At 42.9% G+C, this 27,197-nt stretch overlaps 1 protein-coding gene across 1 annotated transcript in view; it reads left to right on the top strand.

Annotated features, from left to right (window-relative positions):
* Window positions 1-27,197, top strand: part of sgcz (sarcoglycan zeta) — a 459,259-nt gene that overhangs the window by 281,998 nt on the left and 150,064 nt on the right. The window contains exon 3 of the mRNA XM_078239226.1: window positions 1,257-1,344. Coding sequence (XP_078095352.1) covers window positions 1,257-1,344 — 88 coding nt within the window. The remainder of the gene's footprint in view (window positions 1-1,256; window positions 1,345-27,197) is intronic.

Here is a 27,197-nt window from a genome sequence, read left to right as displayed (position 1 = left end):
CGAAGGAACCTGACCCAAATGCTTGTAGACGGTAGGTCATTTGAAACTTTCAAGAGTAGGATTGATAGATTTTTGTTCGGTAAGGGTCTCAAGTGCTTTGGAAGGCAAGTAGCAGACAGATCAGCCTTGAATAGCAGTAGCGGCTTGGAGCTGAATTTCCTTCTCCTGTGTTGTTGTGAAATGAAGTGTGAACTGCACTGTGGCCAATCAGAATGTTGAAAATGGGAATATTACCGTTCGGTTAAACATTAAGTGCAAGCTGCAAATCAGAACAATATTTCCAACTTCATTATTACCTTTATGACCCTCAAATGCATATCTTAAATTGCATCAAACTTCTTAAGAAAAATAATAATTAACAAGATTGCTTTTTGTATTCAACCATTGTTAACATTGCATGTTTTCCTTCTGTCCTTTATTTTTGAAAAAAGAAAATTGATCACGGAGCTGAAAATTTGCAATCATTCTCCGCTTTCATAACGATAATGAAAAACGAAGCAAGAAAATCTGGGCACGCATTGGACTGGGGTTGGGAGGAGGTGCAATTTGTAAAGCTTGTGTGTAACTGTAAATGGTAGACCTGAGCAATTGGATGCCATTTAGAACAACTATTCATAATTGCTTTCTGGGAAGGCCTCTATTTTGTTTAGCTCGAAACTGGATGCACACATCCTCAAACATGTCAAAATGCTCTACAGACCTGACTTTGCTTGCCTCTGTGCTATTTAAATGGGTCTTTCAAGCTTGATTTTTTTTCCCCCCTTATTTGCTGCCTCTAGATGATCTACTATGCCAAGGTGCAGGAATCGAAATAGATAAGGATATTTCAGGCCCTAAATGTAGTTCAGGGAACAACTCAAGTTCTAATTTACTCAGTAATTATTAGGCGCACAAAGAAAACAATGTCCATGAAGGGAATAACTGAACAAGGATGTAAAAGCATTGATAAAACTCTTTAAAATAGATTTCTATAAAAGATTAATACTTGATAATTCAGTCATTCACGGGTGCTAAAAATGTAAATTGTCCAAAAGTTTAAATCATGCAATATAAATAGGATTGCACTGACACAATCAAGTAGGAATTTAATGATTACAATATTAAGTTACCGGATGATTTGAATTAAATTACTTTGAGTTACAAGGAGAAGGCTATAAAGACTTTTCTGGTAATTTTGTGTTGCATTCTTCAAACTCACCTCAGTATCATTTTTATCCTTCCCACCCCATTTTTCCTCTCTTGTCATTATTTCTCAGGACAGCCCACTGATGTTGCAGTCTGACAGAAATGTCACCGTGAATGCTCGCAATAACCTTGGACAGATTACCGGGCAACTGACAGTTGGTGAGTTTGCTACTCTCTGATTGCGTATTTTGGTCAGAATCACTTTATCATTTTATTTAGCTAATTGGATGATATGCTTTTTTATATCAAGTGGTTGCAGGTTAATCCCAGCGTAGTCTCTCAAGTCTTATCACTTTTATTTTAAGCATGTCCACAGTAATACCAACCTAACATTTCTATTTTAATAGTTTCACTTCCTTTTAACTTAAGATATATCAGCTTTTGATCCTTTCCTTTTCAAGATGCTTGTTTCAAATAATTCATAATAATTAGTTAAAAGATACCTTTTCATCAGACTGAATCACTAAGGTAATCATTCTTGCGACATATTTATCCACTAGATTTATAATATGATGGGCATTTTATCTCATACCATCCTCGGTACAGTGTAATTAACTGCAATGTCTGACACTTAAGTAGAAATTCAACAGAACATCAAGATTTCACATGAGTCAATTAATTTTTAAAAGGCTTTAATCTTCAAATGGCTTATACTTAAATGAGTAAAACTTTTTTCTTTGTTCAGTTCAATTCTGTTGAATTATGGAATGAGGCCTGTGAAGGAATAAAGTGGTTTGCACAGTGATAGATACATTTTCTGAAGAGTTTTTGTGAAATTTAATGTGTGTACAGCACTGGACTCTGTGAAATGGGCAGTACTTCTTATTAAGATAACATGCCAACAACTCTGCATTACGGAATAAAGTCTGTCAGTAAATGAGCATGTAGCTGAGACATCCAAATTAGAAGATCAGAGGTTTACTCTTGGTCTGAGCAGGTGACAGTCCAAGTGCTCCAGTTGACCTTTGTTCCTTGGTGAAGGACAGGAAAATCAGCCTGTACAACTGACAACTGATCACTATCTACACCTGTGCTGGGAAGTGTGTATGTGTGGATGTCAGGTGAGATAGGGTTTGGCTCAGATGTGATTTCCTCCCCTAACCATAAAAAAAATCCCATGAGTGAACTAAAACTCTTGCCCTTTATTTTTCAATCACATCTTGTCCTCGGAGGTGCACCAGTGATCACTTCCAAAATCTGTTTTTGGTAGTTTGCTTTTCCATGCAATTGTATATTGTTATCTCACCAAGTGACGTATTTCAAATTGAAAGTGGATCTGGGCTGCAGAATGATAGGCATTTTAAAAATCACTGCCTCCATATATATATATCCATCCTTCACAGTCAGATGTAATGGCCGGAATTCTCCAGCCTCCTATGCCCACTGCGACTGCCAACAAGAACAGAGAAGGTTCCGCTCAGCCAAATCTTCTTTCACTGCAGCGGGACTGGAAAATCCCAGCTGCAGGCGAGTTTAGAGAATCCTGGCCAATATTGTAACTTAATCAACTGGAATGTTAAGGTTCATTCAGATATCAATGTTTAATTTGAGATAATTAGAGATTTGTCAGTTCAGTTCAGTTCAAGTTTGTTTCTTTCTTTAGAAGTCAAGGGGTACCCAGGGTGGTCAGGGACCAATCACACTGCATCATTTAATACAAAATCCAATGAGTTGGGAAAGTCCTGAGTTCAGTGCCTAATCTGCACTGAACCCACAGGGAAGGGCTGGGAGCATCTCAGTCAACTCTAGTGCTCAGAATGTAAGGAATAGTGAATAATGAATGTCTGTTTAATTTTAACCCCTCATGCTTCGACTTTGGATGAGGAAAAAATCTTGTGTCAAATTGCTTGCCGACACTCACTGTCTAGGCTAAAAAAGAGTGACTATTTGAGTGTCCATATTCCAGCATGAGTTACTTGCAGAGGATAAAGAGGGAGGAAGAGTGAAGGAGAAAAGTCCTATAGCATTTGTGTGGATTTGTGAGATGCTCAGGGATAAATTGGATAGCCCCAAAAAAGGGGCTTGGAGGTTGTGATGAACCTGCGGGCATTGATTGAATTGCAGGCAGTGTACAAACCTTAGTGCTACCTGCCTATTGGAGTTTTGCATGCAGTCTGCACTAGCAGCACTGTCCATTGGCTGCATGCATCAGCAGGGAGCCCAAAATCATCCCTTCCCAGAACCACTTAAAGCGAACCTGAATGCCTTAAAGAGGCTTTATTGTGGCTGGAGCAGGTGCCTGGAGTCATACAGGAAGTGAATTTGACCTGGGAAACTGTGAAGAATGGCACAACAGGGATTTCCTCCGGGTGCTCCAGTTTCCTCCCACGCTCCAAAGATGTGCGGGTTAGGTTGATTGGCCATGCTGAATTGCCCCTTACAGTCAGGGAGATTAGCAGGGTAAATATGTGGGGTTACGGGGATAGGGCCTGGGTGATATTGTGGTCGGTGCAGACTCAATAGGCTTAATGGTCTCCTTCTGAAATTAGGGATTCTATGAGAGAGTGAGCTCCAAGCTTTCTGGAACCTACACCTTAGTAAAAAAGGTAAAGAGGGGAGAGATATTCTGAAACTGCAGGAGGAGTCTGTGGGCCCTCTAGGTATCCAGTCAAAAGCAGGTGGAAACAGATAGCAGTAGAGGTCAATGCCAAGAGTCAAGTTCTGAGGACCTGGATACAGAACCAGAAGAGGTTCAGGTATCTCTGCAAGTGGCCTAGATCAGTGAATGCATCTTCAGATACCATTGCCTGTCAACTGCACCATTCGCCTCAGCTGTGCTCAATTAATGGCAGCCTCATTATTTACCTACCACAATATCTATCAGTTAGGACTCATACCTGACATGTATAGCTGCATCTCACTCTCACAGGATTAATGCTGCTGTGAACCTCACACCCACATCTCCTGCCAGTTATTAGCCATGATAGCCATATCACCCAGTCAGATTTCACAACACACACTAACACACCTTGCTCTCTCTTGCAAAACAAAGTGGTGTAGACTCAGAGAAAGCAGAAGCTAGGTGGAGTTGGACAGGTGCACTTGCATGCCCTCACACCCATGGGGGAGATAATGCTGGCCAATATTGAAATGGCTGAGGCCTTGGCTAGTTATGGTGATGAAGCCATTGAAGAGGATGGTATCCTCATATCTAATCCTTCTTCTCGCATCCTACTTTCCCTTATCCTGCAGTCTCTTGTTCTGTGTCCTTATGCAGCAAGACATGAACAACATTCTGATTTGGACCACTAAGTGGTAAGTTGTATTTGTGCCATACAAGGGCATCTGCAGTCTCCTACACTAAAAGGCACCAACCTTCCCACAGGCATGCTGCAGCTACTAGGCTAGAACTGTGACTGGACACTAGTAAGAAGTTTAACAACACCAGGTTAAAGTCCAACAGGTTTATTTGGTAGCAAAAGCCACACAAGCTTTCGGAGCTCTAAGCCCCTTCTTCAGGTGAGTGGGAATTCTGTTCACAAACAGAGCTTATAAAGACACCAAATAAACCTGTTGGACTTTAACCTGGTGTTGTTAAACTTCTTACTGTGTTTACCCCAATCCAACGCCGGCATCTCCACACACTGGACACTAGGACAGGCAAAGACACACACAACACAGGTATTGAGGGTAAAAAGCAATATGGCATAGTTTTATTTATAAATCTGGTTTGGAATGTTTATTTTGTGGCGATTTCTTTTCACTGTTGTTAAGTGAACATTCAGTGAGCGAGGGAAAGTAAGGAGTGGGTCTGTTGGTGAATGGGGTATTGGCATTGTGGTTGGCTCTTCACTGACAGCCTGGGCAGAACGGACTTGTCCAGGTTTGCACCTCCCTTTGACTTCCTCTTCTTCCTCCTCCTACTTCTGTTCCTCAGCTGTTTGTCATACAGCTGATGGCAAGGGCTGTCCTACATGATGCCAAGTTGGTGCAGCAGATCACCATGCGTCTCCACATCTTCTGTGCCGAGTACTGCAGCACTCCTCCAGTATGATTCAGGCAGCACAAGTGTTGTTTCAGCCTGCACTGATCTGCTCTATCACATTTCATTTAACAACAATAATTCCATTGTATGAATGTTGCATAGGTGTACATGGGTTGCTTGCTTCAGTCATGAGTCCTGCTCTGAGCAGATACCAGTTGTTAGAACAAAGAACAGTACAGCACAGGAAACAGGCCCTTCGGCCCTCCAAGCCTGTGCCGCTCCTTGGTCCAACTAGACCAATCGTTTGTATCCCTCCATTCCCAGGCTGCTCATGTGACTATCCAGGTAAGTCTTAAACGATGTCAGCGTGCCTGCCTCCACCACCCTACTTGGCAACGCATTCCAGGCCCCCACCACCCTCTGTGTAAAAAACGTCCCTCTGATGTCTGAGTTATACTTTGCCCCTCTCAGCTTGAGCCCGTGACCCCTCGTGATCGTCACCTCCGACCTGGGAAAAAGCTTCCCACTGTTCACCCTATCTATACCCTTCATAATCTTGTATACCTCTATTAGATCTCCCCTCATTCTCCGTCTTTCCAAGGAGAACAACCCCAGTCTACCCAATCTCTCCTCATAGCTAAGACCCTCCATACCAGGCAACATCCTGGTAAACCTTCTCTGCACTCTCTCCAATGCCTCCACGTCCTTCTGGTAGTGCGGCGACCAGAACTGGACACAGTACTCCAAATGTGGCCTAACCAGCGTTCTATACAGCTGCATCATCAGACTCCAGCTTTTATACTCTATACCCCGTCCTATAAAGGCAAGCATACCATATGCCTTCTTCACCACCTTCTCCACCTGTGTTGCCACCTTCAAGGATTTGTGGACTTGCACACCGAGGTCCCTCTGTGTTTCTATACTCCTGATGACTCTGCCATTTATTGTATAACTCCTCCCTACATTATTTCTTCCAAAATGCATCACTTCGCATTTATCTGGATTAAACTCCATCTGCCACCTCTCCGTCCAATTTTCCAGCCTATCTATATCCTGCTGTATTGCCCGACAATGCTCTTCGCTATCCGCAATTCCAGCCATCTTCGTGTCATCCGCAAACTTGCTGATAACACCAGTTACACCTTCTTCCAAATCATTTATATATATCACAGTTGTCTAGTTTCTACCCTTTGGAACACCATGATGCCTCAGGTGCAGCTGGTACAATGGAGTGCTGCAGAATGAGGGCTTCAGAACTGCTGCCATGATCCCAGGTGTGATAAACCTATGTGATCCACTGCCTATAGTTGGACACTAGATGGATATTGTGGGAGATTTCCTTTGCTGTTATAAGCTTCTTTTGTTGTTGGCCACTAAGTGGCTAATATGAAGGTTTTGTGATTCATCAGGTGGCGCCCCAAACTCTGAGCTAGAAGCTTCAGGTTCAAGTCCTACTCCATGGCTTTTTGGCCTTGGGAGAAGTGCTCATGATACAATTCAATAATCAGCCAGCTTATCCTGCCAACACTTACCGTCTGTTTTCCAAATGGACGCAAAGTGTGTGAAGGAATAAAGTAAAATGGCTAATGAAACAGAACATTTCTCACTGAATCTAAAGCTCCTTCTTAATACAAAAACTCTCTTTACCCTGGAATATTACATAGTCTACAACTGTGGCATTTACTTTCTGTGCAGTGAGCAGTATGAAAAGTAAAGAGGAGCTCGAAGGCAAAGTGGAGAAGTCAGACAGAGTAGGGGAAAGAGCAGGAGCAAGAAAGGAAAATGCTCCATTTTGGACAGGTAGTAACAGCAAAAGGTCCGAAGTGGCAGAGGGAAATAACAAAAGAGACAGTCATCACTCATCACAGATAGAGGAAAATGACAACAGAAAAGAAAACATTGATCATCACAGATAGAGGGACAAGGTAACAACATCGAGTCGGTCATCCATCATCATGGACACAAGATAACAACAATGAGAGACACAGTCATCCATCAGCACAGACAGTAGGGTAATTTTCACTTTCTCCAATAGTGTAAATGGGTGATCAGCTGCCAGTTATACACCACCTGATTTTCATTTCCCTAATAGTAAAGATTGGATAGTGCTTGTAAGAATACCCTTTCCCACCATCATCCCAGGTATCAATTAAGCGAATCTTCTTTGAACTGCTTCTGAAGCATTTATATCCTTTTATATAAGGAGACCAAAATTATACACAGTATTCTACATATGGTCTCACCAATGCCCTGTACAACTGTCATGATGTGGAGATGCCGGCGTTGGACTGGGGTAAACACAGTAAGAAGTTTAACAACACCAGGTTAAAGTCCAACAGGTTTATTTGGTAGCAAAAGCCACACAAGCTTTCGGAGCTGCAAGCCCCTTCTTCAGGTGAGTGGGAATTCTGTTCACAAACAGAGCATATTAAGACACAGACTCAATTTACATGAATAATGGTTGGAATGCGAATACTTACAACTAATCAAGTCTTTAAGAAACAAAACAATGTGAGTGGAGAGAGCATCAAGACAGGCTAAAAAGATGTGTATTGTCTCCAGACAAGACAGCCAGTGAAACTCTGTGGGGGTTACAGATAGTGTGACATGAACCCAATATCCCGGTTGAGGCCTTCCTCGTGTGTGCGGAACTTGGCTATCAGTTTCTGCTCAGCGACTCTGCGCCGTCGTGTGTCGCGAAGGCCGCCTTGGAGAACGCTTACTCGAATATCAGAGGCCGAATGCCCGTGACCGCTGAAGTGCTCCCCAACAGGAAGAGAACAGTCTTGCCTGGTGATTGTCGAGCGGTGTTCATTCATCCGTTGTCGCAGCGTCTGCATAGTTTCCCCAATGTACCATGCCTCGGGACATCCTTTCTTGCAGCGTATCAGGTAGACAACGTTGTCTACCTGATACGCTGCAAGAAAGGATGTCCCGAGGCATGGTACATTGGGGAAACTATGCAGACGCTGCGACAACGGATGAATGAACACCGCTCGACAATCACCAGGCAAGACTGTTCTCTTCCTGTTGGGGAGCACTTCAGCGGTCACGGGCATTCAGCCTCTGATATTCGAGTAAGCGTTCTCCAAGGCGGCCTTCGCGACACACGACGGCGCAGAGTCGCTGAGCAGAAACTGATAGCCAAGTTCCGCACACACGAGGAAGGCCTCAACCGGGATATTGGGTTCATGTCACACTATCTGTAGCCCCCACAGAGTTTCACTGGCTGTCTTGTCTGGAGACAATACACATCTTTTTAGCCTGTCTTGATGCTCTCTCCACTCACATTGTTTTGTTTCTTAAAGACTTGATTAGTTGTAAGTATTCGCATTCCAACCATTATTCATGTAAATTGAGTCTGTGTCTTTATATGCTCTGTTTGTGAACAGAATTCCCACTCACCTGAAGAAGGGGCTAAGAGCTCCGAGAGCTTGTGTGGCTTTTGCTACCAAATAAACCTGTTGGACTTTAACCTGGTGTTGTTAAACCTCTTACTGTGCTGTACAACTGTAGCAGAACATCCCTACATTTATATTCCAATTCCCTTGCAATGAACAGCAACATTCCATTTATCTTTCTAATCACTTGCTGTACCTGCATATTAACTTCTTCTCATTCATGTGCCAGGACATCCAGATCCCTCTGTACCTCAGTTATACAACCACTGTATTTAAACAATAGACAGCATTTGACCAAGTGTGACACCAAGGAGCCATAGCAAAACTGGAGTCAATGGGAAACGGGGGGAAAATACTTCACTGGTAGGAATTATACCTGGTACAAAGGAAGATGTTTGTGGTGGTTGGAGGCCAATCATCTCAGCTCCAGGATATCATTACAGGAGTTCCTCAGGGTTGTGTCCTCAGCCCAACCATCTTCAGCTGCTTCATCAAATACCTTCCTTCCATCAGAAGGTTAGAAGTGGGGATGTTTGCTGATGATAGCACAATGTTCAGCACCATTCATGTTTCTCAGATACTGAAGCAGTCCATGTCCAAATGCAGCAAGATCTGGACAATATCCAGGCTTGGGATGACAAGTGGCAAGTAACATTTGTGCCACGCAAGTGCCAGGCAATGACCATCACCAAAAACAGAGGATGCAGCCTTTGACGTTCAGTGGTATTACCATCACTGAATCCCCCACTGTCAACATCCTGGGGGCTACCATTGACTAGAAATTGAACTGGACTAGTCAAATAAATACGATGGCTACAAGAACAGATCAAAGGCTAGAAATCCTGTGATGAGTAACTCACCTCCTGACTCCCTAAAGCCTGTCCGCCATCTACAAGTCAGGAATGTGATGAAATACTCCCCACTTGCCTGGATGTGCGCAGTTCCAACAACACTAAAGAAGCTTGACACCATCCAGGACAAAACAGCCTGCTTGATTGCTACCATTTCTCAAACATTCAATCCCACCACCACCGACTCACAGTGGCAGCAGTGTGTACCATCGACAAGATGCACTGCAGGAATTCATTAAGGTTCCTAAGGCAGCACCTTGCAAACCCATGACCATTGCCATCTAGAATAACAAGGGCAGCAGATACCTGGGAACACCACCACCTGTAGGTTCCCTCCAAGTCACTCACTATCCTGACTTAGAAATAGACAATTTCTTCACTGTAACTAGGTCAAATTCCTGGACCTGCCTCCCTAATAGCATTTTGGGCATACCGAAAACCTCAGGGTGTGCAGTAGTTCAAGAAAGCAGCTCACTATGACCTACTCAAGGAGAACTAGGGGTGGGCAATAAATGTTGGTCTTGCTAGTGATGCCCACATCCTGTACATGAATTTTAAAAATTGCTGTTTTTCTATTCTTTTGCCAAAGTGGACAAGTTCACATTTTCCCACATTATACTCGATCTGCCAAACTATCCAATTTTAGAACGGACCATAAAACAGATGTAAGATCCTTCACTGACATAGACTAGGAGCCTAACGCCTCTGTCTTAGGTAGCTGGTGTGGTAGCTGAGAAATCACCCAACTGAATATGGGGATGGATGGATTGCAGGCATTTCTGGAATGTGGCATATTGTCCTGTGAAATTGATTTTTTTTTGCATGTTAGTCACTCCAGGAATCAGGTACAAAGAGGCCCAATTTATAGGGCATTGAGTTGAATGGAAACAAAAAACAGAGTTGTAAACGAGTGCCCAATCCAACATTTGATAACATCACTAAAAGTTAAAATTAGTCCTCAGGTAATAATAAAAGGAAAAAGAACCACACTTCATCAATGGTTTAAAGGAAACAACAGCAAAAGATATACCACCCACTCAAACCCAGAGATTGACAAGAATGCAATTAATTGCAGAGACAGTAAATGTTAATGTTATGGAAAATATGATATTTTGGGCAGAAGGATATAGAGAAGCCACTTGTGGTTTCAAATTTTTGAATGACTTTTGGATTTCTGCAGGATATGTACTAAAGATTCTGGGAAGCAGAATTCATTGTAACTTCAGGCAAATTATGTTATGATTATGTTAATCACTGCCCAACAGAAGAAACGTAATTGAAAAAAAGGCAGACATCCTAGGAAGTAATCACATCGCATTCTATTGTCTCAGGGAAATTTTGAGGCAAGGTCAGTGGACTTTTTGAAAATGAATTATACATGTTTCAGATGTATTAGAATTTCAATTGACAACTGAGCAAATAAAGATTATCCATTCTGCCAGGCAGAATTTTCTGGGAAAAATCAGAGGTAAACCTGGAAGGACTACAAGTTTGAGATTTGCTTTAAATTTGGCAATGGGCTAGAGCAGAGCTTCTTTCTTCTGAAGAGCTAAGTTTAAGTTTATTTATTAGTGTCGCAAATAGGCTCACACTAACACTGCAATGAAATTACTGTGAAAATCCCCTAGTCGCCACACTCCGGCGCCTGTTCGGGTACACTGAGGGAGAATTTAGCATGGCCAAAACACCTAACCAACACATCTTTCAGACTGTGGGAGGAAACTCACGCGGACATAGGGAAAACATGCCAACTGCGCACAGACAGTGACCCAAGCCAGGAATCGAACCCGGGTCCCTGGCGGTGTGAGGCAGCAGTGCTAACCATTGTGCCATCGTGCTGCATGATTTTCACATATATACTCCACATCTCCATATCTTATATTACTACTGTGACTACCCTTCAAAAGTATTTTAGTGGTTGTAACATGCTTTAGGACACCCTGAGGTCAGATGATCCAAATTCTTTCTTTCGATTGTTAAAAGAATCCAGCACCACTGGATATATCTCCACTTTATCAACTTCACCAAAATAGCCGTCTGTATTGAGCCCTGTTGGGTTATCCCATTTTCATCATGATCATGTCCCGATGAAACCTTTCCAACTTAGTTTTTCAGAGTTTGCACTTAGTCAATCGATATCCTTAAACGCAGGGTTTTAAAATGCTAACTGTATTGGATATTGTAAATCCAAGCATCTCATTTATTTTGATCTACGGGAGCAGAGCTGAAGGGCCGGTGAATAAAATGAACAAGCTGTAAGCGAGACTTCGATGAAAACTTTTCTTCATAGAGTTGTACTTGGCAGAATAGACTCTTAACAGTTTCTTACTTTTTCTCAACCATGCAAAACAGCACATGAAATAACAATTTCTTCCATTGCTTTACATCCAGCGTATCCTGCTCGGAGTTGTTTCCATGACAACATTGTTTCTTACTTGCATAATTCATTAGCCTGATCTACAACTGCCTATGAGGAGATCCAGCCAAATGCAATTGTTGTGGTTGACTCCAGTCTAACATGAGTACTCCATCAGATGTCAGCCCCATGTTCAGAGGTCAGAGCTCTGGTTTGCTGCTAGTTGGGACTACAATGGGACCAAGTGATCCCAACTCACATTGGACCTTAGTATTCAGATGGATGTCAACCCAGTTTTCAGAGATCAGAAAGCTAGGGCTGGATTTTACATCCCACAGAGGTCAGGGAAGAAGGCGTGCAGGTGGTGAAAATAGCATGTTGTCACCGTCCTGGCAGTTCAGGGTAGATGAGGAAGTGCAAGGCTTCCAGACACAAGTGCGAAACCACCTGAATGCAAGCAAAACAGCAGCTGGCAATGGGAGCATGACTCTCAGATTTGAGGGCCAGTGATAATGATGAGCAACATCCTCAGTGGAGCGCAGCGGTGGTTGCAGATCAGCCCCGGGCATCAGGAAGGCAGAGGAAAAGGGAGGCGCAGGAAGGCAATGAAGGCCAATTCCCTCAGAATAAGCCCAACCACCGAACACTTGAGTTTCCTGGACATGTCAGGGAGCCAATGTCATGGAAAATCATCCCTTTCCAAACAAACATACTCAGATGTATGCCTACATATGGAAGACCTCACCCCACAGCATTGCCCGTGATGCCTTGCTGGTAGTTGTCAGAGTCACTATGACCATAAATATCTTCTCTCTTTTGTGGATCAGATGCGGACCTTCGTGGCTTCTCACAAATGCAGGCACCATTATAACTCAGAGTTTTGATGGCCTATTTGTGGGAGCTGGACAGTATGTTCAGTTCCAGACAGCTGGGGCTTCGCAGAGATAAAGGACAAGGAGTTTTGCCTCCATTGCTGAAATGCAGAATATCAGTGGTTGTACTCATGATCAAAGCAGCACGGAATAAGCATCCAGTAAGAGTCATCAAGAGGAAAAGCTTCAACTCCCTCAATGTTCTGCTCTGCTGCCACAACATGAGCTTTCTGTATGTGTGCATTCACTTTCCCATTATCTGGAATTAACACATTCTAGGACCTCTGAATTGGTGAGCATGTCCTGCCAGGGGATGCCAAACATACATCTGAGGCAGCAGAGGTAGAAACTATTTAACCTTTTCTTCTGCCTAGCATGTACTGTTCGGGTCTCACCACTGTAGAGGAGTGCACTGAGGCCGCACACCTGCCAGACTGACACTTTGATATTCTCAGTCAGGTTGTAATTGTTCCAAACTCTTTTACTCAGCTTGGACATAACAGTTGAAGCTCTTGCGACATTTGTGCTAATTTCAGCATCAAGTGATAGATTGATGGTGAATGTGGAACCTAGATATGTGAAGCTATCAATAACCCCCAGAGTCACATTGTCAATGCTGATAGAATGGCAATATAGCAACATCCTGGACCATGACATTTGTCTTTCTTGTGCTGATGGTCAAACTAAACTCTTTACAGGCATGAGAGAATCTGTCAATTTACCATTGAAGATATCCCTTGCTATGGAATGCCAGTGTGGCATCGTTAGTGAAGAACAACTCTCTGATAAGGACTTGGTGCAGTTGGCTTGGATCTCAGATAAACAAGACTGTACAGTTTTCTGTCAGTTCCACTACGCAAATACATCCTCTGTGGTTCACCTAAAGGCATATGATAGCAGCAAAGAGAACAATATGCCAAAGAGTGTCAGCCCCAGAACACAACCGTGTTTGACCTCCTGCAGTTTGCAAAGGGTGCCAATGATACCTCATCATATCTGACCTAATTCATCATCTTATCGAAGAAAGAGGCAATCACATTGAGCACCTTCAGTGGCTGCCAATTTTCTCCAGGATCTTAAATAGACTGCCTCCGTTCACATGGCCAAATACCTTGGTGAGATTATGAAGGCAGTATGTAGCAGTCTTCTTTGTCCATGCCATTTCTCTGACAGCTGCCAGACTGAGAAGATCGTGTCAATTGTCGATCTTCCATCGGAAGCCACATTGGAATTCAGGGTAGATGTGTTCAGCCAAGATCTGTAGTTTGACAAGGACAACATAGGCAAATATTTTTTCCCATGATGCTGCTCCGGCTTCCTTCCACAGTCCGAAAGACATGCTGGTTATTGGTGTATTGGTCATGCTAAATTCTCCCCTCAGTGTATCCAAACAGGTGCTGGGGTGTGGTGACTAGGGGATTTTCACAGTAACTTCATTACAGTGTTAATGTAAGCCGACTTGTGACACCAATAAATTTACAACAGGGACATGCCTTGATAGTTATTGCAATTTCTGTGGTTGCCTTTGTTCTTGTACAGGGTCACAAGCTTTGCATCACTCATATCATGGGGCACTGTCCCCTCCCTCCAGAAGAGACAAAGAAATTTGTGCAGGTGCTGCAGGAGGGCCAGTGTCCCATGTTTGATAGGTTTCTGCGGCACAGCATCAAATTCTGGAGCTTTACATATGACAAGTAAACCAATCGCTTTGCAAAGCTCCTGCCCTGTGGGCTCCATATCCAGCTCTTTCATAACAGACAAGCTTTCTATGGTGTCTAGAGCTACCTCAATGATAGTGTTATCCCTGGAGCACAGTTCAACTGTGTAATGAACCATCCTTCTCTCCAACTGTTTATCGCAGTCAGTGATGACCTCTCTACCATGCTAATATATTGTCTCAACTCCATGCACCATTAACTTGTGCATTAACATTTGTTAGCACCTTATTGAATATCTTTTAGAAATCTCAGTATACATCTGCTGGTTCTTCTTTATCTACCCTACTAGTTACGTCCTCAAAACACTAATAAGTTTGACAAACACGATCCCTTTCATAAAATCGTGTTGCCTTTCTTTGATAATACCAAGTGCATTGTTGAGGCTTCTTTAATAATAAATTCCAGCACTTTTGCAATCACTCATGTCAGGCTAACTGTTCTGTTGTTCCCTATTTCCTCCCTGTCTCTCCTTTCTTGAAGAGCAATGTTACATGTGTTAACATCCAATTTGTTGGGACCTTTCCAAAATCTTGGGAATTTTGGAAAAGATACGAACACATGAACAAGGAGCTGGAGTAGGCCATTCATTCCCTCGAACTTGCTCTGCCATCTAATAAGATTATGGTTGATCTTATGATCTGCACTCAAATCTACTTACCAAGAATCTATCCACCTCTGCCTTTAAATTATTTCAAGGTTGCTTCCACAAACTTTTCAGGAAGACAATTCCAAAGACAATCATTACCAGTGCATTCAACATCTCTGCTGTATCTTTTTTGGAAGCCTAGGATGGAAGCCATCAACCAGCTCCTGGGAATTTGTCAGATTTTCATCCCTCAAGCTTGTCCAATATTTTTTCAACATTGATATGAATTAGCATAATTTCCTCTCTTCCTGCCTGGCTTATCCTCTGTTTAAGGAATTAAACTTTTGTGTTCCTCTATGAAGACAGACACAAAATATTTGTTCAGCGGCTCTGACATTTCCTCATTTCCCATGATAGTTTTTCCTGTCTCGGTTTCTAAGAAACCAACATTTACTTTAGCTACTTTATATTCTTATAAAATCTCTGACAATCATCATATCCCAGGTCAGTTTGCTTTCACTTTTTTCCCCTTTTTAAATTATTTTTTTGATAATTTACTTATTTATTAGCATTACAAGTAGGCTTACATTAACACTGCAATGAAGTTACTGTGAAAGTTGCCACACTCTGGTGCCTGTTCAGGTACATTGAGGGAGAATTTTGCATGGTCAGTGCATCTAACCAGCACGTCTTTTGGACTGTGGGAGGAAGCCAGAGCACCCAGAGGAAGCCCATGTAGGCATGCGGAGAATGTGCAGACTCTGAACAGACAATAACCCAAGCCAGGAATCGAACTCGGGCCCTGGCGCTGTGAGGCAGCTGTGCTAACCACTGTGCCATCCTTGATGGTCCATTGTTTGTTTCAAAAACACCTCCAATTCACTCATTCTTTGCAAGATTATAAGCCTCATCTCTTATTATCCATAATCTCCTTAATAAATCATGGATGAATCTTTCTTGTTGAGTTTTTGGTTTTTTCAATGGAATATATTTTTGGTGAACAACTTGAATTGTTTTGTCAAATGTTTATTGTTTATTTACCCTCAGATGTTTCAGTCAATTTACTTAATCAGTTAGCTCTTCCCATTATTTATTTAGCTTTATTTAAGATTAAGATTTTTATTTGGGACCCGTATTTTTGTTTAATTCATTATTGGGATATGGGCGTTGCTGGCGAGGCTAGCATTTATTGCCCATCCCTAATTACCCTGAAAAAGATGGTAGTGAACTATCTTCTTGAACCACAACAGACTATGTGGTATAAGTTAGGGAGGGAGTTCCAGGATTTTGACCCAGCAAGATTGAAACAGTGGCGATATATTTCCAAGTCAGGATGGTGAGTGGCTTGGAGAGGAACTTGTATGGTGGTGTTCCCATGTGTCTGTTGCTCTTGCCCATCTAGTTTGTAGTGATTGTGGGTTTGGAAAGTGCTGCATAAAGACTTTTGTGAGTTCCTGCAGTGCATCTTGTAGATGATACACATGGCTGCTAATGGATGTCGATGGTGGAGGGAGTGAATATTTGTGGATATGGTGCAAATTAATTGGGCTGCTTTATTCTGGATAGTGTCAAGATTCTTGAGTGTTATTGGAACTGCACTCATCCCAGGCAAGTGAACAATGTTCAATCACACTTCTGACTTGTGCCTTGCAGATAATAGGCAGATTTTGCGGTGTCAGGAGATGAGTTACTTGCCACAGGATTCTAGGCTTCCAACCTGCGCTTGTAGCCACAGTTTAGTTTCTGATCAAAGGTAATCTCCAGGTTGTTGATAATGGGAGAATTCAGCGATGGTTCAGTGCTTGATAGACTAACGGGACTGAAGGTGGACAAGTCCCCGGGCCCGGATGGAATGCATCCCAGGGTACTGAAAGAAATGTCAGAGGTAATAGCGGATACGTTAGTGGTTATTTATCAAAATTCGTTGGATTCTGGGGTAGTGCCGGCGGATTGGAAAACGGCTAATGTTACGCCGCTGTTTAAAAAAGGAAATAGACAAAAAGGCGGGTAACTACAGGCCGGTTAGCTTAACGTCTGTAGTTGGGAAAATGCTGGAATCCATTATTAAAGAAGAAATAGCAGGCCATCTGGATAAGAATGGTTCGATTAAGCAGACGCAGCATGGATTCATGAGGGGAAAGTCGTGCTTGACGAACTTGTTGGATTTTTATGAAGATGTGACTAGTGCGGTTGACGGAGGGGAACCGGTGGATGCGGTGTTTTTGGATTTCCAAAAGGCGTTTGATAAGGTGCCTCACAAAAGGTTGCTGAAGAAGATTGGGTCACACGGAGTTGGGGGTAGGGTGTTGGCGTGGATTGGGGATTGGCTATCTGACAGGAAGCAGAGAGTCGGAATAAATGGGTGCTTTTCTGGTTGGCAGATGGTAACTAGTGGCGTGCCGCAGGGATCGGTACTGGGGCCTCAACTATTTACCATTTATATAGACGATCTGGAGGAGGGGACTGAGTATAGGGTAACAAAGTTTGCAGATGACAGAAAGATAAGTGGAAAAGTGAATCGTGTGGAGGGCGTAGAAGGTCTGCAGAGAGATTTGGACAGGCTAAGTGAGTGGGCGAGGATCTGGCAGATGGAGTATAACGTTGACAAATGCGAGGTTATTCACTTTGGAGGAAATAATAGCAAATTGGATTATTATCTAAATGGAAAAAAATTACAACATGCTACTGTGCAAAGGGACCTGGGGGTCCTTGTGCATGAGATGCAAAAACCCAGTCTGCAGGTGCAACAGGTGATCAAGAAGGCAAATGGGATGTTGGCCTATATCGCAAGGGGGATAGAATATAAAAGCAGAGATGTCTTGCTGCATCTGTACAGGGCATTGGTGAGGCCGCAGCTGGAATACTGTGTGCAGTATTGGTCCCCTTATTTGCGGAAGGATATATTGGCCTTGGAGGGAGTGCAGAGAAGGTTCACCAGGTTGACACCAGAGATGAGGGGTGTTGATTATGAGGAGAGACTGAGCAGATTTGGTTTGTACTCGTTGAAATTTAGAAGGCTGAGGGGGGATCTTATAGAGACCTATAAGATAATGAAGGGGCTGGATAGGTTAGAGATGGAGAGATTCTTTCCACTTAGAAAGGAAACTAGAACTGGAGGGCACAACCTCAAAATAAAGGGGGGTGAGTTTAGGACAGAGTTGAGGAGGAACTTCTTCTCTCAGAGGGTGGTGAATCTCTGGAATTCTCTGCCCACTGAAGTGGTGGAGGCTACCGCGTTGAATATGTTTAAATCACGGATAGATGGATTCCTGATCGGTAAGGGAATTAGGGGTTATAGGGATCAGGCGGGTAAGTGGTACTGATCCACTTCAGATCAGCCATGATCTTATTGAATGGTGGGGCAGGCACGAGGGGCTAGATAGCCTACTCCTGCTCCTATTTCTTATGTTCTTGTGTTCTTATGTGATGCCATTGAATGTCAAATGGCAATTGTTAGATTCTCGCTTATTGGAGATGATCATTGCCTGGAACTTGTGTGGGTTAAATGTTAGTTGCCACTTATTGGCCCAAGCCTGGATGTTGTCTGGGTTTTGCTGCACTTGGGCTTGGACTGCTTCATTCTCTGAGGAGTCGCAGATAGTGCTGAACATTGTGCAATCATCAATGAACATTCCACTTCTGACCTTTTGATGGAAGAAAGCTCATACAAATATATAAACATATGAATTATGGAACAATAAGTAACTCAAGCTTGTGCTGCTATTCAATAAGAGCATGGCTGATTTAATTGTAACCTCCACTCCATATTCCTGCCTATCCCAGCTAACCTTTCACCCCCTTAATCAAGAATCTACCTAGCTCTACCTTAAAAATATTCCAAGATTCTGCTTCCACTGCCTTTTGAGGAAGAGACTTCCAGAGACTCTCGACCCTCTGAGAGACAAATTTCTCCTCCTCTCAGTTTTAAATGAGCAAACACTTATTTTTAAATGGTAATGCCTAGTTTGAGATTCTCCAAAAAGAGAAAACATCCACTCCACGTTCAACCGGTCAAGACCACTCGGGATCTTAAAGGTTTTCATCAAGTCACTCCATGCTCTTCTAAACTTGAGTGGGTACAAACCTTGGGTGCTATCTTACCACCTGTTCTCACCACGCTCTTTTGGACTGAGGTCGGAGAATTTGGCAACCAGCCAAATCACCATTCACTGCGGTGGGATGGGAAAATCCCACCGCATAACAGTGGTAAGATTCTGGCACTAATCTCTCCAACCTTTCCTTGTAAGACAACCCGCTCATTCCTGAAATTAGTCTAGTAAACCTTTTCTCTACTGCTTCGAACACACTTATATCTTTCCTTAAATAAGGAGACCAGTACTGTATCCAGTACTCCTGATGTGGTCTCACCAATGCCATGAGCAACTGAAGCATAACCTCCCTACTTTTGTATTCAATTCCCCTCACAATAAGGAATAGTGTTGTATTCACTTTCCTAATTACCTGCTGTACCTGCATACTAACCTTTTTCAATTCACGCATGAGGACACCTGGATCCCAGCATCGACAAATCTGGATTCTAACCCTCTCCCTTTCCTGCTCCTTGAGTAATAGTGCAATTGAACTAGTGTGTGGTGTGTTTAAATCAGGCCTGCACTCCTTCAGTTCCTCTCCATTCCTGTCCCCACGGTAGCCAATTGGCTGCCCAATGGCCCTCCAATCAATCATCAGGCCACCTTAAGAAAATTACTGTCCATGACTGCCTCCCCTCCAAGGACATAATTAGTAGACTCATAGAATCCCCAAAGTGCAGAAGGAGGCCATTTGGCCCATAATTAAGCATAGCACCTAAAAAAGGGCAATATTGAGCCAAATTTATTGTTCATTTTTTCTTATATTTATAAAAGCTGACATGGCTTGAAAGTGTTGTTCATGTTTCTTTTTGTACTTCCCCTTTTTAAGTCTCTCTGTCTGCTGGATACCCACATCTGAATGCATTCCTCGGTTTTTACACAAGCCTTTTCTTTTAGCGAGACAGCAACCACAGTTGTGCAACTACACATTTGGAGCCTTTGACCATTACGGGTATGCATCAATTTTGTATTGTGTCCAATATTACTTTGAATACTTTCCATTGTTTGTCTTTAAGTTTATCCATTAACAGTTCGGCCCAATTTATTGGGATCAATTCATTTCTCATCCATAGAACCATAGAAAATTACAGCTCAGAAACAGGCCTTTTGGCCCTTCTTGTCTGTGCCGAACCATTTTATGCCTAGTCCCACTGACCTGCACTTGGACCATATCCCTCCACACCCCTCTCATCCATGAACCCGTCCAAGTTTTTCTTAAATGTTATAAGTGACCCCGCATTTACCACTTTATCCGGCAGCTCATTCCACACTCCCACCACTCTCTGCGTGAAGAAACCCCCCTAATATTCCCTTTAAACTTTTCTCCTTTCACCCTTAACCCATGCCCTCTGGTTTTTTTCTCCCCTAGCCTCAGCGGAAAAAGCCTGCTTGCATTCACTCTATCTATACCCATCAAAATCTTATACACCTCTATCAAATCTCCCCTCAATCTTCTAAGCTCCAGGGAATAAAGTCCCAACCTATTCAATCTCTCTCTGTAACTCAGCTTCTCAAGTCCTGGCAACATCCTTGTGAACCTTCTCTGCACTCTTTCAATCTTATTTACATCCTTCCTGTAACTAGGTGACCAAAACTGTACACAATACTCCAAACTCGGCCTCACCAATGCCTTATATAACCTTACCATAACACTCCAACTTTTATACTCGATACTCCGATTTATAAAGGCCAGTGTACCAAAGGCACTCTTTACGACCCTATCCACCTGTGACGTCACTTTTAGGGAATTCTGTACCTGTATTCCCAGATCCCTCTGTTCAACTGCACTCTTCAGAGTCCTACCATTTACCCTGTACGTTCTTCTTTGGTTTGTTCTTCCAAAGTGCAATATCTCACACTTGTCTGCGTTAAATTCCATTTGCCATTTTTCAGCCCATTTTTCTAGTTGGTCCAAATCCCTCTGCAAGCTTTGAATACCTTCCTCACTGTCCACTACACCTCCAATCTTTGTATCATCAGCAAACTTGCTGATCCAATTTACCACATTATCCTCCAGATCATTGATATAGATGACAAACAACAATGGACCCAACACCGATCCCTGCGGCACACCACTAGTCACAGGCCTCCACTCAGAGAAGCAATCCTCCACAACCACTCTCTGGCTTCTTCCATTGAGCCAGTGTCTTATCCAATTTACTACCTCCCCATGTATACCTAGTGACTGAACCTTCCTAACTAACCTCCCATGAGGGACCTTGTCAAAGACCTTGCTGAAATCCAGGTAGACAACATCCACCGCCTTCCCTTCATCCACTTTCCTGGTAACCTCCTCGTAAAACTCAATTATATTGGTCAAACATGACCTACCACGCACAAAGCCATGTTGACTCTCCCTAATAAGTCCCTGTCTATCCAAATATTTGTAGATCCTATCCCTTATCACACCTTCCAATAACTTGCCCACCACCGACGTCAAACTTACTGGCCGATAATTTCCCAGATTTCTTTTGGGACCATTTTTAAACAACGGAACAACATGAGCCACCCTCCAATCATCCGGCACCTCCCCCGTGAATACTGACATTTTAAATATGTCTGCCAGGGCCCCTGCAAGTTCGACACTAGCTTCCCTCAAGGTCCGTGGGAATACCCTGTCCGGTCCTGGGGATTTATCCACTCTGATTTGCCTCAAGACAGCGAGCACCTCCTCCCCTTTAATCTGTAAAGGTTCCATGGCCTCCCTACCAGTTTGCCCTATTTCCGTAGACTCCATGCCCGTTTCCTCAGTAAATACGGATGCAAAAATACCATTTAGTATCTCCCCCATCTCTTTTGGTTCCATACACAGTCTACCACTCTGGTCTTCAAGAGGACCAATTTTTTTCCCTCACTATCCTTTTGCTCCTAACATACCTATAGAAGCTCTTTGGATTTTCCTTCACTCTGTCTGCCAAAGCAACCTCATGTCTTCTTTTAGCCCTCCTGATTTCCCTCTTAAGTAGCTTCTTGCACTTTTTATACTTCTCGAGCATCTGATGTGTTCCTTGCTGCCTGTACATTTCATACAACTCTCTCTTCCTCTTAATCAGTATTACAATCTCCCTCGAGAACCAAGGTTCCTTATTTCTATTTACTTTGCCTTTAATCCTGACAGGAACATACAAACTCTGCACTCTCAAAATTTCTCCTTTGAAGGCCTCCCACTTTCCATTTACATCCTTACCAGAGAACAGCCTGTGCCAATCCACACTTCCCAGATCCCTTCTCATTTCATCAAATTTGGCCTTTTTCCAGTTCAGAACTTCAACCCGAGGACCAGATCTATCCTTATCCACGATCAGGTTGAAACCAATGGCATTATGATCACTGGATCCAAAGTGTTCCCTCACACTCACATCCATCACCTGCCCTAACTCATTTCCCAATAGGAGATCCAATATCGCATCCTCTCTAGTTGGCGCCTCTATATACTGATGATCCCTTGAAAGTTTTCTTAACCAAAATTTGAAACTGGAAAGTCATTCTCGCTTCTCCTTCTCAAACTTAGGTCTGAATTTTCTCTCCTAGGTTAGGTGCACAGAGTCAAAACGCTCCCTGGGAAAAAGTGTCCCAGATAGTTGGATTTTCATTTCAAAGTGGTGTGGGATGAATTAGAATGTTGGTCTGCTGCCCTGGAAATGTTTTGGAGAAAGCATAGTGGCTGCCAGTTGTGGAGGAAGGCTGGGCAAAGTGCTCTGCTACTGTGGGGGAGAAAATTAAAACCAAACAAAGCCACACCACACTCCACCCATAAACTCCTATGCGACCTCATGCCCAATTAGTCCCAATACGCTCACACCCTCCATCCCAACCTATGCACTTCTGGCCACCCCATTTTTCTTTATGACCGCTTTGCAAACTAATGCCCCTCTAGCCACTCCCTGGCCATGAATAGCTTATATGCCAACTTAGTGCCAACTTATGCCAACCAATGTCTCCACCCATCATCCTTTGTGCTTAAACTCAGCCCATATCCACTATGTGCCAAACCTCAGGACCTATGCTGAAATTAAATATAGTTCTTAAATGTCTGTTGATTGCTTTACTATATTCAAAACATACTCTCATTGATTTTTTAAAAAATCACTACATTTAACTTCCTTTAATTCCTTATTAGAGTCAGATTTGTATTCATAGTCCCACTTCAAAGACTTTAAAAAGACTAGGATCTATCAATCAAACTGTGAACCAGCAGATGCCCCACTGTGATAATGATAGGTTGTGAAATCAGTCACACAGCACTAACACTGTAATGGTATCCTTCAGGCATATGTCAATAGACAGAGTGAAATTGCTGGCACAATGCAATTGAACATTTGAACATTGCAGAAAGATTTTTTTCAAATATTTAAAGGACAGGAGATTTAAATATCCAGACAGTTTGACAGCCCCTTTTGACAGATTGCTTAACAGATCCCTGTGACAACTCCCTTGACAATTCCAATGAATTTATGCACTTTTCACACACATTTTCCATCTGTTTTTAGTAATCCCAAAGGGTACCTGATCTTTCTCAAAGCTGCCCCAGGACCATATCCAAAAGAATATCTTACCTTTCCAAAGAACTCCAGTAAGTTTAGACCGTCTCTTACCAGGTCTGTTGTGCACACGTCATATTTCCCACTCTCTCCTTGTGAACATCAGATCAGCCTGAAGGCAGCTTCCCTCTAACACATGCAACTCTGTGAGCCATGGATGCGTGAAGTTCAACCTGGCTCCATCCCCCATCTCCTGCAAAAATTGTGGGGACTGATCTTATGGATTTGGGTTGTTGGAGCCTTTTTCACAAAGACAAAAAAGCCTTTCTGAATGAAAATTCTGACCTTTGTATATTTTATCATAATGTGGTCACTATTCCCAGATTTCTAACTGATTAAAGTTTGTTACTTAGATCACTACCCAAAATGTTTTGTTGCCTAATTTAGCACATAGCCCCTTGAAATTTCATGGCAGTATCTCAAACTTTCCCACATATGTACCATAACCTCCCATTCCAGAATATCTTTGCTCCATGATGTCCAAAATTTGAAACTGGAAAGTCATTCTCGCTTCTCCTAGGTCTGAATTTTCTCTCCTAGGTTAGGTGCGCAGAGTAAAAACACTCCCTGGGGAAAAGTGTCCCAGATGGTTGGATTTTCATTCCAAAGTGGTGTGGGGTGAATTGGAATGTTGGTCCGCTGCCCTGGAAATGTTTTGGAGAAAGCACAGTGACTGCCAGCTGTGGAGGAAGGCTGGGCACTGGGGAACAACACATCATTCACTACTCTGGATCCCATCTACTGAAGAAATTATTTAGCACCCTGGCTATAGAAACCCCACTATCGCTATTTCTCTGGTGTTACTCTGACCTTGTTTTGGTTCTCCTAACAATATAATTATTACTTGTTCAGTGCTTTATAATTACTCTCCTCAGTGTTATTCTTTTTTTACCCATGCCACTGATACTCAAACAGATATGACTATCAGGGAAATCCAATTCTCTTGCCTTTCAACCTGAATCAGATTCCCACCCTATCTACCAAGGGTCATCTAATGTCTGTTACCAGCTTCACTACGTCTATCAACCCATGGGGTGACTACCCTCTGTAATGTCTACACTGGAAAACTCCCCTCCCCTCCCCATGCCTCCTGAATATTGCAGAATATTCAGTTTGAGTGAAACCATTGTACACTTGAAGGCAGAGTTTCTGCTTTGGGCACATTGGAACATGTCTCAAAACTCTGCAAGTTCGGTTATACTTCAGCTTTCCGCTAAATTTTATTGTCAGAATCACAAATCTTAAACCATCCATGAATCAGTGCAATTTTGAGTTGTGAAAGAACATAATTGTTTCTTTTTATTATTTTTCTCCCAAAAATAATTCTTCATTGCATTTAAGAGTGGTGTGGATTTATTAATTCAGCTGAAAATGGGGTTATCCTCAACATAAAGGATTTTCATTGTCCAGTTCTCCATTTGCGAGCAACCTGATTTAAAATCACTGAGAACAACTGAAAGGAGACTATACTGAAACATGTAATAAGTTCAATGGTGTATATTTCAGTACAGTCTCCTTTTAACCTGTCCTTATACTGCTAGTCTCATCCTGATCCAGCTCTCAAATCTTTGGCATTGCTTCAGCATCTGGCTCCCTCATTCGGGTCTGAACTTAGAATCATAGAATGATTAGAGCACAGATGAGGCCATTTGGCCCCTGGTGTCCATGCTGACTCTGCAAAAGCAACTCAGTGTGTTTCACTGCCTTGTCTTTTCCCCTTACTCTGCAATATTTTTCATTTCAGATGCTTATACAATTTTCTTTTGAAAACATTGATTGAATATGCCTCCATCACACTCTCAGGCAGTGCATCAGGCCAGGTCGGAATGGGTCCCTGATTAATTTCTGATGTTGGGGAAGATTCCCACGAGCAGACAGGCTAGTGGATTAAGGTATAGATTGGCTTCCACCTCCACTGAGACAGGCAGACAATTTGTATTAAAGCTCCTACTGGAGTCCATTAAGCATGGTGCCTCCCTATCTGCATGGAGCGATTGCCAGACTGAAGCTCCATGGCTCGAAGAGGGAGCTTCAGGCAGGAAAGATAGACACTGGGGTCCCATTGATCCTGCCAGATGGGTTTTCCCTGTGATCGACGGACCTTCCCCCTTGATCATCGTGAATTTTAACTTACATTTACCTCTTTGGGTGCCTCCAATTTGAGCTGCATCTGACGTGCCTAACTACTTAAGCAGTGCCTACCTTTCCTGGTGGTGTTACTGAAGCTTCAGATCTACTGGTCCTCTGAATGGATCAGCAGCATCAGGGGCCTACCCACCATTCTTAATTTGTCTGATTATAATCACCAAGCCAGTCCAGCTGCCAGAAAGTGCGGGCATAAGAGAAGATGTTTTTATGAAAGCTGCTGGGTTGTTGTAAAATCCCAACACTTTCACTAATGTCCTTCAGGGAAAGGAAGGTACCATCCCTATTTGATCTGGTTTTCACCTGGTTCCAGTTCCGTACACCGTTAATGCTTTTAAGGCAATTGGGAATAAGAAATGAATACTGCCCTCCAATGCTGCCAACATTTCAAAATCAAAATAGCAGGATGGAGCTGGCTGAATGATTGCTTGTGTTTTATTGGTATTTCTGTGTCTTGTATGTAGAATAGGATGATAATCAATGTGTAATAGGGCAGAATTAATCAGATGATATAGCAGCTTAAAGGTCAAATGCTGGAACAAATCTCATTCCAGTGCTTGGCCTTTGGATCAATATATTAGTGAGAAGGAAATCGGGGAAACCAAAAAAAAATCACATTAATGGGTTCAATCTAGAAAGAGATAAGCTTTAGATTTTGACCTCATCTAAATGGATTCTAAGTCTTAAATTCAATGTTATTTTTTGAAGTCAGCTATACACTACAGCATTAATGTTAACTTCTGACAGATAAAGGGGGATTTATATTTCCTGCCCAGTGGCAACAAGGAAGTACAGAAGGTCAGATTGAGTGCAAGGACTTGCTGCCCTGTACTTGCTGGTTTTACGTCTCCCCCATTTTAAATGTGCATTCCATTTAAGGCACCGACCAGAAGCAGGTGGGCTGCTCCTGAATGCCTGAAGGTCAGCATCCTCTGATGTTATTCTTATCCCAGTGCCATTTCGTTCATACCATCCCATCCAGCACCAACCCCACTGAATAAATCCATTTGTGATTGGTTTCCAGGGGAGTTTACAAGAAGTGTGTAAAATGGCACCAGCAAATCATAAAGATAAACCTGTTATTGTGATTTTTGGATTTCCAAAGGATAATATAGCTTGGAAAAAGTTCTGTCCTGAATTTAGTTTGCTGTCACATACTGAATAAGCACTCAGGTAGGTGCCATTCTTACCACTTTGATTTGGTTGCATGGAGAGGAGCAGCAACAGTGGTGGCAGTGGGCGGCTCTACCAGAAAGAGCAGTATTTGGGCGAGTTAGAAGATGACATGTGAGAGGATAGCTACTCACCCAGTCCACAAGATCGATAGACTTAGACTGAGTTTCCTGGATCTATCCAAAAAACAATGTGAGGAGGCTGTGCTTCGTCTGTGCCAGGCAGCCTCGCTGTGCTTCGTCTGTGCCAGGCAGCCTCGCTGTGCTTTGTCTGTGCCAGGCAGCCTCGCTGTGCTTTGTCTGTGCCAGGCAGCCTCGCTGTGCTTTGTCTGTGCCAGGCAATCTCGCTGTGCT

Source organism: Mustelus asterias, chromosome 1, assembly GCF_964213995.1.
Source record: "Mustelus asterias chromosome 1, sMusAst1.hap1.1, whole genome shotgun sequence".
NCBI classification, from domain to species: Eukaryota; Metazoa; Chordata; class Chondrichthyes; order Carcharhiniformes; family Triakidae; genus Mustelus; species Mustelus asterias.
The sequence above is the reverse complement of the archived record's forward strand: the minus strand, read 5'-3'. Positions and strand labels throughout refer to the sequence as shown.